A 17,969-nucleotide genomic window follows, 5' to 3' on the forward strand; every position below is an offset into this window, starting at 1 on the left:
AAGTGTTTTCAGTCACAGGGTTACATGAACTTGTGAATTCTGGAAAGCTAGGGCTGGGGATAACGGCACATTCTGTGAGATTTAGCAAAGTATCAAAACAGAAGAACAGAGTTACTGCAACATAACTGAGCCCCCCCCCCCAAGAACAGGGACCATTTCTCTGCAAGACTGTTTCTCTGAGGTGTTCTTTGCCTCATTGCTTCTCACTATTAGTTTCTTCCTTCTTTTTCTTGTTTTTACATGTTCAAGGGATTCTTTTTCTTTGCCTAGGTTTTGCTTTACACACAGTCACTTTAACTTCCAGCAAGCAAGTTTATGAAAACTAACTGCTTTAGTCTATTCTCTTCATTTCCTACTTTCTTCAATTAACCTTCATTTTTTGAAGGATTTTAAGTTTTTTTTTTTTTAAACTCCACCTACTTCATTTTAGTAGGAATTCTTTATTATTGCCTAACTCTGCCTATAATCTTCTTTTATGATTAACCAACTGAGAATAAAATCCACACACTAAAAGCTCTCAATTCCCATCCATAAGCTAATGGTCTTTAAGCAACTCTTTACTCTCCGTACTGCCACCCTGGCTCGGTGGCTTCAACTTTATTGATAACAAAGAACAGCAGACCACTTCTAAGAGCTATACAAAAAGGCATGGATATTAAACTTGTCAGGTGGCTTGTATTAGATATATACACATCTGCACATCCACTGCAAAGGTTAAGAGAGTTTGGGAGTGGTTTTGTTTTTAGAACATCATCAGATCAAAAAAAGTTTGAACCTACAGGACTTCTTGTGTTCTGACACATCCTTTGGCACACAGTATCAGTGAGGCATCAGCTTCTCATTCTTCAACCACCAGCATGAACACACTACCACTGGTCTGAATCAGCGCATTTTGAACTCATATATGCAAGGAAAGATACACAAACTGTTGCAGAGGGCAGAGAATAAACAAAACTGAAATACTTGTTCCACGTGACATTCATAATCCTATATAAGACTTTCAGCCTGCATTTTTTTAGTTCAAAAGAAGAATCTTACTGTATTATTTTTTCCACTCAAAGTGTATTTGCTTTGACAATCTACATACTAAATGTTTAATTTGTTACTCAACTGAGAAAAACAAAGATCTCCATAGCTACCAACAAGCTGTTAAGCTAGTATATAATGACAGTTGGGTTTGTATCACCAAACTTCATGCATTGGATTTGTTGCTGCAACAAATTAAAAATGTATTTGGGAGAAGTTGTGTTCTTTAGAGATACAAGCCTTCCCCACTACTGCAAACCCCAAATATGGCAGCAGTTACTCTTTTCTGAGATGGATGATGTTTAATCTTTCAATTACAGATTCCATTAAAGAGCACCCACATATGGTTCTCTCCCCTACATTTAATGAACATTATAAAAAATGGTCAGAAACAGTAACAAAAGTTGTCCTTCTCCATAATTAGGAACTGCCAGGATCTGAGAGTAGAGAACTAACCATGCAAGCTACCGGAAAGGAGTGACATTCAGCAAAGAGAAGAAATGGAGAACAACCAGAGTATCTGTGTGTCAGAATAGAGTGAGCATAGGGAGAAGTAAGGAAAAAAAGGAATAAACCCAGGCTACAAATAACCTCAGGCTCACTAATAGTGCGGCAACAGAAAAAATGAAGTTCAAAGAAATATTTTTGGTCATTTGCTTTTAGTTAGACCCTCTTTCTTAACCAACTCTGTTCTACTGGTTAAAGGACACACACCATACCACATCAATTCTGGCATAAGATTAATAAAATAGAAAGATGGCCACAACTGAACTGGAAAAGATCTTGTCATCAGTTCTGTTGGCCAGCACACACTAACTGGAAGTATTCTGGGAACAACTCTTTTTTTGGCAAAATTAAAAAAAGCCAAAAAGCCAGTCTCATCACCAAGTGCAACACCATCACTCAGGAAGCAAATCCCTCTGAGGGGTGGAGGAAGCTTCCGCTGTGCCACATACTGCAGACAAACAGTTTGCTCCAGGTTACTGCCCTGGGATACTGTTAGTAAATCCAACACTGCAAGCAGACAGTTTATATCCAGCTTCTCTCTCCTATCTTCCTGAGAATGACAACTGCTTACTAATAACTATATTTGTGTAACCAAAATGGATTTCAATACACAGTCCATCCACAGTGCAACCACACTAAAATGACCACCTAAATAGTCATACTTGTTTACTAAAGGTAAAATCTACAAGAAACATGACACAGTATTTATTTATACTGGGCAATGACAGCCGTAAGTGTACAGGTTTTCCAGCAATTCACATCACAACTATACCTCTGCAGACGTCAGAGGCAGAAGTCACTATCGTGTCATATTTTTCAGCATCATGGAAATGTTACAAATAAAACATGTACTTCATAAGACTTTTACTACAGGCTATTCAGTTCACCTTTTAAGAAAATATATAGTGAAATAGTTTTAAGCATGTACCTGACACCCTTTTAATTAAAGGGCCTGATTATGTAAAATTAGAGGAAAAAAACAGCCACCCTAACAATACATATTTTTGAAAAAACAAATACTCAACTCTTCAGAAGAATATTACAACATTGTCTTGAAAAGTGAAATAGGAGTCACTATCTAAATAGGTCACCAGCTCTCCTAAGTGTATTGATAATCACTTGCAAGTTATAGCTAATTATAAAAAAAAAAAGAAAATGCTGCACCTGACAAACCAGTCTAGAGAACTCACTCTAACACTCAAACTCAGCACATTTCTTGCTCTAAAACACGAAATTACTTCCAGATTGAAAATATGAAGCCTTTAAAATTAAAACATACAATATTAACTGATAATTCAGTATCTTTTTAGGGAAACAACTTACTTAATTGAATTTCTGAAGTGGTCCTCGGCAGGATTTTTTACTGTACAACTGTTCAGCAACCATAAATCAGCTTCAGCAGAATTGTCTAGAAGACAGAAAGATACAAATCTGTGTTAAGAATTATCCAACCTGTCAACTTCTACTTTGTATCATATAACAAAAAGATCAAACTTATCCATTATCAATAAACTATCTGCAAAATAACTTTATATTCAATATTTAAAACACATTCTTGGAGGAGGTTTCTCATTTGTTCGTTGTTTATGTTTTCAAAAACAAAAACATACATGAGCATTTCTATTGTAATTTTTTTTTTTTTTTTAAATGAAGAATGAGCAGTTATCTCATTTACTAACTGAGACGCCACTAGGGTGCACACTATGGAACAGAAAGTTAAGAAAAAACAGTTGTCACTCCCAAAAACGCATACAAAAAAAAAAAAAAAAAAAAAAATCATCACCGAAATGCATAAAGGTGCTTTTTAAATTAAGTGGTCAACAGAAGCAGGTGTCACTAACAAAACAAAATCCCTGCTTTAGCTCTACTAGCTCTACTGTGAATGAGTACTACAAAGAAACAAATCAGAACTTATAAAACATGAATCTCTACTAAAGAGAAAAGTCAACATAGCTAATTTGGAAAGAAATATGAATATTTCTAGTTTAGATTATATCTTAGTTATGGTATAATTATAGTTCAGCAATTTTCAGACAAAAGATATTCACTCAACAAATCTCTGCCTCCATTCAGTGAAGTATATAATTTTCTTCAAGAACCAAACCTTTCTGTATGCTCACAATGTACTGAAGTCTAAATGTATTAACAGAACCGAATCCCAGAATAATCTGCAGAAGCACATATATAAACTATAATTCTGTAAAACACAACCTATAGCACATAATTACTAGCACGGTTATTTTTCTTGTGAAGTTAGAGGGGTTTTTCTCAAATAAAAGAATAAAGATCATAGAATCATAAAATGATTTGCATTGGAAGGGACCTTACAAATTATCTAGTTCCAACCCCCCTGCCACGGGCAGGGACACCTTCCACTAGACCAGGTTGCTCCAAGTCCCACCCAACCTGGCCTTGAACACTGCCAGGGAGGGGGCAGCCACAGCTTCTCCGGGCAACCTGTTCCAGCGTCTCACCACCCTCACAGTGAAGAATTTCTTCCTTATAACTAATCTAAATCTACCCTCTTTCAGTTTAAAACTGTTAGTCCTCATCCCATCCCTACACTTCCTGATAAAGAGCCCCTCTCCCCATCTTTCCTGTAGCCCCCTTTAAGTACTGGAAGGATCCCACGTCTCCCCTGAGCCTTCTCTTCTCCAGGCTGAACCACCCCAACTCTCTCAGCCTGTCCTCACAGGGAAAGTGCTCCAGCCCCCTGATCATCTTCATGGGCCTCCTCTGGACCTGCTCCAACAGGTCCATGTCCTTCTTATACTGAGGGCACCTGAGCTGGACACAGCACTGCAGGTGGGGTCTCATGAGAGCAGAGTAGAGGAGGAGAGTCGCCTCCCTCGACCTACTGGCCACACTTCTCTTGGTGCAGCCTGGGCTACAGTTGGGCTGTGGGTGCATGTTGCTGGTTCATAGTCAGTTTTCCATCCACTACAACTCCACAGGGTTGCTCTCAATCCACTCATCACCCAGCCCGTATTTGAGCATGGGATTGTCTCAGCCCATGTGCAGGACCATGTACTTGGCCTTGTTGAACTTCATGGGGTTTGAGATAATTCACCTCAAATATGCAAGTGCTCCAGCATTCATCAGAATAGCTTGTGTCAGTTTGGTTCAGGAAATTTATGTCACTCTTGCTGCTACTACTACTGTTCAGTATATCCTGAGTATTGAATTGACTGAGGTATCTTTTAAATAACATAAAGCCAATGAACAACAAATAAAGCTAAAACATAATTTTCAGGATGCCTTAATTGAATTGTTATCCTGCTGAAACAGAAGAAAGCTTGCAAAGATTTAAGCATGTTTACATATGCACTCATCATGAACATATTCAGAGGCATGACTATCCTTTTCCCCCCATACACATACTTTTAAGTAAATGCTAAAAGTGAAATCTTCCTATCTCACAGCCATTTTCTCCAAAGAAATGATCCTTTACAATTAATTATCAGTCACTTAACCTAGTAAGTAGGTAAAATGCAAACAACACATAAAAGAGTAACCAAAGGACATATTTAAATAAAAGAAAACATTCAGAAGTTTTCTAATCTTTGTTGATGATAACTTGCATCAAACACTGGCCCCTTCTTTGACAGGGAAAGGCTACAAAGGAGTCATCAAAAATAACATTCAAATCTTTAGCTATTTTAAACCTAAAGCAAGTGTACCAAGATCTGACCCTGTCTTGACAGGTTGGGAAAGAGGACAAGTTCAATTTTAGTCTATACAGAAGTCAAAACAAAAAGGAGACTAAGAATCCCTCCTCCAACCCAGGCTGCATAAAAACGTTTTCAGAGTAACGAACATACATTACTGTTAGAAAGACAAATACAGATTAAAAATTTATGAGGAATGATATAGAAATGGTATAGAAATGATTATATAGAAAAACGAAAAAAGGTACAGTTTCAAATCCAGAAAGACAGTGAACTCTTGGCCTAGTCAAGTTCACCAAGTATGAAAATAAACGCATTTTTAAAACAGTTTTCCAAAAACACTGCCAAAATTTTATATTTCTTATTCTTTTCAGCTGCATAAAATATTTAGAAATTCAGCTGCACACCTACAACACACCCACCTGAGAACCGGGGCGGGGGGGATGACTAAATAACACGAGGCCAACATTTTAAGTCAGACAGGAGACTTGGAATACATTTAACAGAAAAGAGTTTCAGTAGCAGTCATACAACACTGTGAAGCAGAACTTTCAAGGGAAGTCTTTATTCAGAGGAGTGATGCCTTAATGCAGAGAACACCAATTTTGGGCTTGATTTCAGTTCCTGCTTGTACCATGGCCTCCATGTGTGATGGAAGAGCCTCACTGTGACAATACTTCTCCCTAAAGCTAAAACAAAACCCCTTGCCAAAACAGCACTAGAAAATCGAACACATTTAAGTTAGAATGACCTTACACACTAACCCAACAGGAATCATTTCATACAGCAATTTGGACTCAAGGCTATTAATACACTAGCTAGATTGCGAGTGAGGGAAACTGTTTTACACACAGAAAAGATCCCCATATATATTCAAATTCATTCCTCAACAGGTTTCACCCTCTGTAGAATCTTTTGAGCAGTTTGGGGAAAAGGAGTCTCATCAATGTAAACCTCTAAAAATCATTTAAGAAAAACAGAAGTGTAGCAGAGGTCTGTCCAGTCCCTATAGCAATAGCATTATTTTATCATATTAGGTTTTCTGTTTCTGTATTTTTTAAAATCTTTTTTCTTATTAACTATCATACAGATAATTTTTACATACCATATTTGATTATGTATATACCTAAATATATACACATTTATGAGTTTTATGTATTTATTAATAAGAGATCATACCACAACTCTTGAAGCTGATAGCTGAATTTTCTTAGTTCTTTACTGCCCTGTTCATATGTAAAAGAATTCTACGCACTGGTGTAGGTTCACCATGACCTATTGTATTTTCTCAAGCAAATTTCAGTACAAAAAATGTCATTACCAACAGGGCATTTTTATATCAGGTTGCAGGAAAATAGCACGTTTACAACATTGTGGGGGCAACTTGTCAATGGTCACATTTTGCTACCATAACGTATTTACACTAAATGCAATTGACAGACATGCTGAAACAAACATGGACCAAAACACCAGATCAGAGCTGGCATGTGTAAACAAGATCCTGAGGCTTCATAATTGCTAAGTATTAAGCAACACCAGGGGTAAGGGCTCTTTATTCAGGACAGGAGGATTGGAGGAACTGGCTATATGTATATCTACACATATATATGTATATTAATTAGTGTTCTGACATGAACAGTTGCTAGTGTTCAGTGTACACCCAAAGAAAGAGCAAAATAGCTCTGACAAATAAGCTCAGGCTTTGAAATACACACCCACATGGGCAGGGGCAGACAGACCTGAGGTTTCTGCTTATGCTCCAGGAAGACAGAAATTAAGTATTTCAGCCTGGATGGTAAACAGCACATGAATGTAGTGCTGGGCCTACTAAAGCAGCCCATGCACTCTTCCTTCAAAGGTATCCACGTGCCACCTTTTCCAACTCAAGCCTCCACCTTGATGCCCATCATCCTCAGAAACCCCCATCAGACCATAAGTTTTTGGAGAAACCAAAAAAATTCAGTGAAGAACAGAGGCTTGTGTTTGGGAACTCTCACAGATCTGACTGAAGAGGACAATGTAACCTTTACAGAAGGTTTTCCAACAAGTCATACCTAGTGTGACAGGCAAAACTGAAACAAGAAACATAAGCACAGCAAACATCAATTACTGTACTGAATATGAACTATAGGTGCCCTTTTCTACATCCTGCAACAAACCTCTCTAAGGGGACCTTCTTTCTTGAACTTGTTTTTTTTTCCATATATTCAGCCTAATAGTAACTTTTTAAATTGTATTTTGCTGCTGACTATTTTTTGATGAGCTACTTAAATAGTTTCCTGTACGTTAAGACATTTTTAGGAAAAAAAAAAAAAAGTTCTGTCAAATCAGCATTGTATTAAATGCTCAAAAACACAACTCAAAACCATGGCCTTTTTGCATTGTGACATCTTTTCCATAAAAGAAAGACTACACTGGAAGTAAACCACAAAGTCTATCATACTCTCTGCAAAACAACATAGAGTACAAAGAAACCTAAAGGTCATGGAAACTTCTGAACACTTAACTTAATTGGGAAGCTCTGGAAAACATGAATTGGCTGCATTATGCAATACTAAGAGGATAAAATGGCAAGAGTCTGGAACATCAATACACCTACAGAGGAAAACAATATTTACAATTATTTCTAGCTAGCATTTCTGAGTTTGTTATCATTTTAGAAATCATAAATCATAAGAACTTCTTAAGAAGACTGTAGTAATACTATCAGTTGAAAATTATACAATTTACTTGGGTTTGCCCTGGTGTTTTAACTTAAGTGGTTTTTTCTTTCAATTCTTTTTCCAAAACTTTGTTTTCTTCCAATCCCCCCAAACCATGTCTCCTTAAAAAAAAATTTAAAAAAAAATCAAAACACACACAAAGCACTGAAGTAGAAGAAACAGATAGCAAAGCCCTAGAAAAATAGCCCTTTACTTTCTTCAGCACATCACTCCTCTCTACACTGAAACCACTACCAGATTTGCCCAGCAATACTTGCTCAAGGGTGACTCATAATTTGTATGACATTCTTTTAAATCCTGTGCATCAATCTGTGTAACTTCAATCTGAAAGATCATCTTTCTCTACAGTCACAGAAAGCTCTCCCATGGCCTTCTCCTCCAGCTCTCCTTGTCCTGTTTCTAAGGTCTCTCTGTGAGTCTTCCTTCTCTCCCTTTCTGATTTTCCTTTACTTCTGTCTTGCACAACAGCTATACCTCCAGTTTCTCTGTTTTCATGTGCTGTATTCTAGCCTCTGTTCCTATTTGCAGACCTCCCCATCAGTGCTTTCTCCTGTGTATTCTCATTTCCAAAACAGCTCTGCCCCCTTCCCTTGTTCCCCTGCTTGGCATTTTCTGCTCTGGAGCCAGACCCAGTAACACCCAAGTTATCTGGAACATGTTCTCGCAACTGTACTCCATGTGAATCATCTCCTCCCCAAAAGACACAAAAATCTAAGCATGAGGACATCTCACAGCCAATTACAACAGTCATCCATCCAGCATCTTGACTGGAATAAAGTTACCAAACCTCTTATTTTCTTTCAACATCCCTGTGTCACAGAAACCCGCTCTTACGCCCTGGGTTACTGAAATTAGGTGCTGGTTAATTTCATGATTTCTTGGGCCACCGGGTATCAAGGGACATCAGTAAGTACTGGGAAAGAATCTTTCACAAATATTAGTTCAGAAATGCTGTGGGTCATCAGTGCAGAAGGAAGGTACATCTTCCTCTGAGGCCAAATTTGGTTATTTGTTTCTCGACAGCACGCTTTGCTTGACAGGAAAAATACACAAAGAGGTCAAAAGCAAGAGAAAGGAAGTATTTTTTTCACACAAAATAGTTACCATTTGCTAGTTCTCAATAATTCGTATCGGATATAGTTAACTACCAACTTTCATATGACCTCTTACAGAAAAGATTCCAAACAAGCAAGCACTTTCACTTTGTCTGCTCCCTCAACTACAAATCAAGACCAAAGTTGGGAATTTCCAAATGGCATCTGTTTGAAATCTGAGCCACATCAGCAGTCCTCACCTCCACATACCTACCATGTATTTACCAATAATACAAAACACTCAAATGCACACTCAAAGTACTAACTTATGCAGATTGCAAATGTCTTTCAAAACAGTCCCACTCGTGCCTGATCATCAGTATTAGGATGTAAAATATAATTTGATTGCAACATGACTTCTGTCTTATTGAATTTCTGAGATGCTCTGGTCAACAAATTACTCCATCCACAGTTAATGAAAATACATGGTTCACCCTGCATGTATTATATAAAGCTCCACAAGGAAAGACAGGCTGCTTATCAAATCAGGTAATGCAGACAGGTCTTCATTTAAAAAAAAAAAAAAAGCACCCATCATGCCTCTTGCCCTAATTTAAACTTCAAATATGCAAAGTTGCTATTTTTATTCTCCATTAACATTTCCATTACTGAGCTAATTGTGCAAGTAACCTTTTCTGTTTTCAAGAAATTTAATATTTTTAGTAAATTCATGTTTAAGTGTGTAGACATCTCAAGAGCAGCTACGGTTGGACTACAGACACGTTTTACAAAGCCTTCCAGATCAGGATGCTGTGTCCATTATCAAAGGACATTTCTGTCTGACCAGCACCAAAACAGAGATGCACAGGGAATGTCCACTAAAGACATCAAATGAGTAGGAACCGAGCATGTCTGAACACATAAGAACTAGCTAGTACAATTAAGAGGACATGAATAAAAAACAAAACCAAAAAACAACCAATAATTCTACTTACTGGATCCAAAGCACTACCTGTTAAATCCTTGCCTCACTTCATTTCAGCATGATAGACAAGCAACTCAATTTATTTACGCATACATACTTTTGTTTCCTTCTGTGACTTCTCTAAAAAAAAAATGCTGTTATATTTCCAGTCACCCCTGAAAGCCCATTCCCAAGTAAGTGTAATGTAACACATCTCTCTTCAGTTGTTTAGGTGTTATCATGCAGCTACTGGGACAAACTACTGAACTACCAGTTGGTGTCCCATTTAATCTATTCATGACCAGGAACCTTGCAATATCACTCCAAACAACAAACTTCAAAATATAGTAAGGTTGTGGCTGGAGTTAGCCAAGGCCAGCAGAATAGCTTACAGAGTCTGCTGCTATCACTAAAACTAATGACAACTTTGAGGTTACTCAGAAAATACCTTTTAACTAGAACTTGAAAAAATACAATAGTTGAACACTTGAGCTACCATTAATATATTTGTAAATAGTGCAGACAAAATAATCTGTATTTCAGAGGATGCACATTGTCAGAATCCTTCAGGCCTAGCACAGGTGTACTGAATACAGAACACAGCACAGAAAAGGCCCACAAAAGAACAAATATCGCTTCAAAACATCAACTATGATAAACTTTACATTCCCCTCCTACTGTGTGACCATCAGTAGCACACAATCTTATTTATATTGGAATTCTGAAGTGAGTCATCCATTCTCTAAATACCTTCCATCTCTGCTGTAAACACAGCACAGGCTGCAGCCCAAGTCCTAGATGATCCTTGGAGTAAGTCACCTTCCTCTCCTACTTCCTACACACTTCTATCAGACTTACAGGCTACCCTAGCTGTACTCCTGCTGGAGCAGCCCAGGGTCTGCACTGCAGCTCCAAGATGCACAGAGCTGGGTAGGAAAGCTTCAGCCCATCCACCTGCAACAACACCTAAGCTGCACAGAGTCGTGAACAGAAGAGTTAAGTATATTTTAAGTATACCTTGTAATAATGTCAGGAGTCCACTTAGATTATGAATTTCATTTCAACTCCTGCAATGTCCAGATGATTTTTCTGCCTGTTTATCCAGCACAGACAACAGGAATTGACAATTACTTTGCTATTTTGTTCATCTTCTCTGGCTCACTAAATTTTCCATGCATTAAGGCACCTAGGGATACCTGAGGTTGTAAAAAGATTTAGGTTTAAGAAGGCTAAACCTAGAAATGTTCATTTTTGAAGAGCAGAAGGTCACTGCATTCTAAAATTGCAGTACTCATAGGGAATTTCAATAATTTCCTTTTATTTTTTTCCCCCATTTGAATGTTAGAATTCCTAACCCCACAGCTATCAACACATCTGCAGCCACTGAACTTGTCACAGTTCTTCCAATCAAGAAAGGCACTAACATTTCCACACCTTACTTGTTTGCTATCTTTATTGATTAGAGCAAAATACTTAGTTCAGTTACATCTGTCTTCAACACTGGGTACAAGTTCTGCGTGCCATAAACATTTGAATTTGTGCTGATTTTATTCTATATTCTACAGTTCCATTTGTCAAACAGTCCCTAGATAGACATCTTAAAGGAACAGTACCCATTTACATGTATAGATCCATCACACATTCTAAATGAAGCTTCTTCCAACGTAACATGAGCTTACAGGCTACCTGTTTTCCATGTCTCTTTGTTGATATCAAAGAGTCAAAAGTGTCTCTGCACATGGTGTCATATACCAAAGGTAGAAAAGACAGCCTGCATTTTAGCTCATTCCTTCAAAATAAAGACTTTGCTACTTTGAGAAAAGTGGATCACACAACTATTTCTTGAACAAAACAAGACCTTAAAACAAGAGAGAAGAACTGTCAACGACAACTAAGAGGTGTGCTGTCAGAAAGCCTAAGCACGGCCAGTGTCTGTTCAGCACAGTACCACCAATGTTAAGGCACAAATTATTCTGGGCACCAGCAGATGCAGGTGCCATAGCACGATGTTCTAAAGGTGGGCAGTTCATCCTGCTCTTGAGCACAAGTGTAATCTCGATGCATTGCAAGAGTAAACAGCTCCTTTCACTTAAAATGATCATTGTCTTCAGTGAAGTAAATTCAATATGAAGAGTATTAATGAGTGATTTATCAATTTCTCAAAGTTCCACTACATCAGAAACAAGGTCAGATAGCCTGTTTTAGCCAGACTACACTACAACAACATACAGATAACTCTAATGACTCATTCTGATGATTAACACGGGTAGAATTTGTTTTGTTGACAGAATTTGGAAAAATTCCAGAAACTCCTCTAAGTCTTAAGCTTGCTTGATCTTCCAGAAATAGCACACGCAGTATGATTCAGTGCTTTTCTATTCTTTGTACTCCCTACATACAGCTTCATACGCAAAACACAAGAGTTATTCAAATGAGCAAATACAGACTGATTGTTTCTATCTTAGTCACTAACAGTTTGAACTCAACCATCAACAAAAGAAGTCTTGCACAATACTGTGCAACTGAAGTTTCAAAACACGTTGCAATTATTAACTGATTTACCTTCAACACCCACATATTAAATATGCACCCAGCCCTACACCAATTCCTTTTCATCTTATAAATGTAAACAAGTAGTTTCAGAGTTTCTATAACTTGATCAAGCCACACAGGATTGTCTATGCAAATAAGTCAAGATCTTAGCCAAGTTGCCCCTGACTTCAGGTCTGTTACTAAACAAAAAGCCATTGCCTATTTTCACAGCAAAAGCTATTTCAGCCTACATCATTTACAGGCCAGATCAGTGATATCCAGTAAGTTTTTGACAACAGCTTTTAAGACATCCCCAAAACCCAGCTCTTGAGTAATTTGGGCAGCATAGCAAATCAACAGAAAACACTGAACACCAGATTGAATACTTTCTATGGGACAAGGTAAAAACACAACAAAACCAGATTACAATAGTTCTACGAACTCCCCATAAGTGCTCAAACACAACTCTTGCAGATTCGTTACAAACTGTCTTAGAGCATTTACTGAAATCTAACTACTACCTTAGAAGGATGACAGTTGATATGTAAGCTCCAGATGAATTCCTAGCTTTCACAGGTCTCACCTTCTCATTTTTGGTACAATACTTTAAAAATCTCCACTTGCTTAATCTATAGTCTCAGAAGAAACCTTATGTAGTGAAAGTGATTAGAAGAACTTGATTGTTTTATAGATCAGAGTTTCTAAACAACTGATAAAATTTAAGTGAAACTGATGATGTTGAAACCTGCAAGAGACAAAAATGCAACTCAGCAATGTTACCTAAACTATTTATTTTATAGTATCACATACTGTGATGCTTTTTAAGGTACAAAAACCCACTGTAGTTGAACATAAGCAGCTAATTTCATATGCTGACAGCAAAGCTACAGGTGAATGAAAAATGAAAAATTTATGTTTTTCTGTACAAGTCATATGATTCCATATGAATTTGCTGTAAACAGTAATAAATATTTCAGAATCAAGAAAGAATAACTGGAATCTGCTCGATGAAGATCATTTTAATCTCCCTTAGGTATAACACTCTGACAAGCCTCACTTAAATAAATCCTCCTCTCTGCAGAGCTAATGAAATGTTAATGACTCTCCCTCACTATGTCTGTTGGGGAGAAATAAGAAAGCATAAATTGAGGTTTGCTTCAGTCCTATTGTTCACCCAGGTAACCTGCTGGCCTAGGCACAGCAGAAGAAACCAAAAGCCTTTATAAAATGCAATGGTATCCCCTGAATTACCTACTTGGTGAAGCCTCTCACACTTCTAGCCCATGCAAGCCTCAAGCACATTCAACAAAAGGAAGTCCAAAGCAGCAATGTAGAAGATTCTCAAGTACAGCAAAATTCCCAAGCAAACGAAGAAGAATCTTTGCTTCATTTCAAGTGTAATATGAAATAGATCTTGAGTAATTAAATGCATTAAATGATACTGTAAATGCAGACCATTAAGCTGGAGAGCAGCTTTACTCCACAGATTTATTACTTTGTCAGTACACCTATTCTGTACAAGTTTGCCCATGGCACTGAACTTCCTCACTTCCATAACTTCCTAACCTCCATTCATTTTCACAAGAGTCAGGACTAGAGTTTTGCTGTAGTCTGCAAATTACAGCTAAATTTTACTCCTGTATCTGTTTCACAATCTTTTTTCTCGAAATTCTGTCTGCATTAAGTTGTACCTAGAAGCAATTTATTGATTTCAAATGCCTTGCTTCCACTTATTTCTCCTGATACCTAATGCCACAGGGAATAGGGATTTAGGTTCCATCTATCACTTTTAAAAGAGTTAGAATATATAAGCTATTTGAGCCAGATATGTCCAAACACTTATTAAACTGTAGCTTCCAGCTATTTATTGAATTTCTCAGAACTACCTCCATACCTCATCTATTTGGTACTTTATCAGTTTTCTGAAAAGCAGGAGATATGGGCTTAAGGTACCATACCCAGCAGCCAGATAAGCCTTTGCCATGGTTAATTCCCAGCCATCATGCCCAATCTAGATTATCAACAGAATTTAGTGCTTGTGAAAGCTCCAGACTGAGCACAGCAGAAATTAAAGTTCACTTTTTACACACACAACTGATAGATGCAACACAGCAATCAGCAGTGAAAGCTTATTCACAAAACCCACCAACAGGTTTCAATTATGCCTTGTCCACACACCTTTAGGACAAAGTAGCTGTTCTACTTCTCTGTCCATTTATCCAGAATAGTAAAAACATCTATTCACAGGAGAGAAGAGCAACGATGCACTGGGAAAGAAAAACAAAAGACACAGCATAGGCAGATGTGCGAACATGCATCCCAGCCCCACCTGCTCCTCCTGCCCTTACTCCATGCCCCGACTTGTCCTGAACAGACACAACAACCCACGCAGCTACCACAGGAATTATGCACCCCTCTGCAGTCTCAGTATCTATTCAGACCATTTCTCCCACAGTTTACTTGCCTGTGCATCTGAACTAACATAATCTAATGAAGTGAACAGGTGAGGCCGTAAATGAAACGACACAGTGGTCACTCAAAGCAGTTCCTATAAGAGGTTAAATACGTCTCTACCAATACAGAGACATCCATTACAGCCTCACACATGATTTCTGACATTCCTCTTCCCAATCTTAATTGCAGTTTTAATTAATATTCTTATGAGAGTGCTAGTTTTGTTAGGTTCCTGTCATTTGTACAAAAATAAAACCAAAACCAACCAAACAGAAGATATTCTACCAGTACTAATAAGCCTGCATACAAGACAAGCATATTTTGAAACTTCCAACAGCATTTACAAGTGCCAAAAGTTCAAGTATGCCAGTTTTGCATAAAGAATTGTGGCTTTACAGTCTCAGAGTGGTCCAATTTCATCAAGCACAAACCAGTTGAATAGTAGTTTGAGATACCATGCATGTATTATTTGGTGGAGCAGCAGGTCCCAAAAATAAAAAGGAGGTCATTTCAACAAACAAGAGAAGGTGGGTGTATGTGAGGATCCACTTTCTCATCTTACTTGAAAGCAACATCTCAAGATTCCAAGCATTGTCACAAGAAGTGCTGTTGATGTATTACAGCAGTGAGCTGCACTTTCAGAGCACACAGTGCTGTCTAGCGGTTCTCCTTTTCCTTCAAGGAAAAGGCAGGAGATCTGCTGGAAGAGCTCCACTTGCCAATGACATAAGGAGTTGGAAGTTTTTTGGGTTGTCTTCTCCTCCCCTGTGTCAGGTTCCACAATGGGAGTGTCTTGATTTTGTCTGGGTTTACTGTCTTTACCACTTTAAAAGCAACATAAGGAGTAAAAGCAGAAAATATACATTTCACTAGACAGCTCAAAGTAGCCAAGATATTTCAGAAGTAGTTTTCACCTTTCTCCTTTTAACAGATTGAAGATACTTCACTTTCATTTTTAAGATTTCAAGGCCAGTAGTTACTCAAAATTTATTTTACATTTTCTATTGTGAGAGGGATCTTTATGCAAATTCCTCTTTATCCATGTTGATGACTGAAGTTTAAACTGGTATTTGCCATGATCACTATGTTCCTTTGTAGATTTAACTACTTCACTGTCTTTACAGCTATTTTAATTTAGCACATGTTCTCTAATGTACCTTTTCTTTGCTTTCAAAGATTAATTTTAAAAATAGCATATCAAGTTCCTACAAGTCACACAACTCACCCCACTCTGGCACATTATCCACTCAACTGCTTCATATGGACTTTTTTTTTTTTTTTGAAAGCTTTTAAAAAAAAAAAAAAAAAAGAAGCCAAAACCCAAAAGCAAACAATATTTTTTTTATGCTTTTAATATATAATGGTAAAAATGCTTATGGTCATAACCACCCTTTGCTAAAGATTTCTCATAGAAGACATTAGCTCTTTCTGTTGTCTTTTCGATGTTTTAGAAGAGCAAGGCCTAATAGAAATGACTAAAACATTGGCAGATATCAAGGGAAGTGGTACAGTGCCAACAGAGGACACGAGGGCATATATGACTACATGGAAAAATTAGACTTCTTACCTTCAATTCATAAAGTTATATGGTATTGGTTTGTAACTAGTCTTTATTTCAACTGGCCTTCAAACCATAACCCTAAGAAAACAGTAGAACCTGAAAATGCATTAGATAGATAAGGAGAAAATAGATAGAAATAATAAATAGATAGATAAATAAAAATAAATAGATAGAAATAAGGAGAAATTAGATAGATAAGGAGAAAAAAATAGATAAGGAGAAAAAAAAAAAAATCTATGAGTGACACCTTGTCAGGATCTGTCCAGTAAGATAGAGAACTACAAGCACTGACTCAGTTCTAGGCTCATCAGCACAGCTTAGCAGTCAGGATCTGTCTAAATTGTAATACAGCTGGTAATACAGCCTAACACAGCATGGATCATGCATCAGAGAGTCCCAGCTACAAACAACATGGAACCGTCAAGTTTTCTCGCAAGCATAGGCAGAGGAGACAGCTTCCTGTCTTTTAAAGTGCCTCATCTACCATTTCAGGTTCATCTACAAATTCAACCTGTATAAAGCACAGAAGTTAACCACCTCAAAGTGTTTAACCCCTCACATTTAACTGAGGGTCCTGCTCTAAACTCTTCCAACTAAAATTAAACTCAGATGAAAGTGTTTACTACTGTTCTACTTAAAAAAAAAAAACAGAAAAACAAAGTCACCATGAGATAACAATGTTAAGGTAACATTTTCACCCCCTCTTCCTCAGTCACACCAGTGCTCTGCTACCATCCCTTTAAAGCTCTGCCAAGACAAGCATTTAGCCACTAAGGCTGCAAATTGGATTGAAGTTAAGCTCATATATATAAGTTCTATAGAGCAAAATTTCTTTTTAATGTCTAGTATGTATGTCAATATATATGGCACCCTGCCTACTGCTCCAGTGGCCCTTCTCTTACTGAAAATAACTTATTACTGTAAAGTTACAAGTACTCCAAATATCCAGCAGCTACTTCTTCGAGGTAAGAGCAGAGACTATATAGGTACATGAGTGATGTAAACAAAACTTAAAACTAAATGTCTTCCAAATGCCAGAGATAAGAAACCTCATCCTTTATTTTGATTTAAGCCAAAATTCATAAGAATAGTGTTATGTTAAAAAAAAACTTTACAATTACCATAGCATTTCATCTGACAGCACATACTCTGGGAAACACCGTGATGCCTTCAGATAGATACAGTTAAGAGAACACTCCTCTTTCCGCTGATGAATCACACAGGCTGGAGTAAGGTACATGCAGCATATGGATAATCGATTAATACCCACACAGAGAGAAGTGTCTGATGGTACTTTAAAACATTAACTGCACTCTTCCATTAGTAGATGTTTATGAAGTCACTTTTGGTACTGTATTTCACAAACCAAACAGTATAAGCACTGACCTCCACAGTTAAAACTGGTGCCATGAGGGAGTGTGTATATGTGTATGGTAGTGGGGAAGAGGCAACTGTAATGGAGAAGGAACAAAAGCCATATACAGAATGACTAAGAAAATT

General features: G+C 37.5%; 1 protein-coding gene across 1 annotated transcript in view; it reads right to left on the reverse strand.

Annotated features, from left to right (window-relative positions):
• CDKAL1 (CDK5 regulatory subunit associated protein 1 like 1) overlaps positions 1–17,969 on the reverse strand; it is a 424,112-nt gene that overhangs the window by 351,009 nt on the left and 55,134 nt on the right. The window contains exon 4 of the mRNA XM_026843118.1: positions 2,857–2,941. Coding sequence (XP_026698919.1) covers positions 2,857–2,941 — 85 coding nt within the window. The remainder of the gene's footprint in view (positions 1–2,856; positions 2,942–17,969) is intronic.

Source organism: Athene cunicularia (assembly GCF_003259725.1).
Source record: "Athene cunicularia isolate RWA chromosome 2 unlocalized genomic scaffold, athCun1 chr2_part1, whole genome shotgun sequence".
NCBI lineage: Eukaryota > Metazoa > Chordata > Aves > Strigiformes > Strigidae > Athene > Athene cunicularia.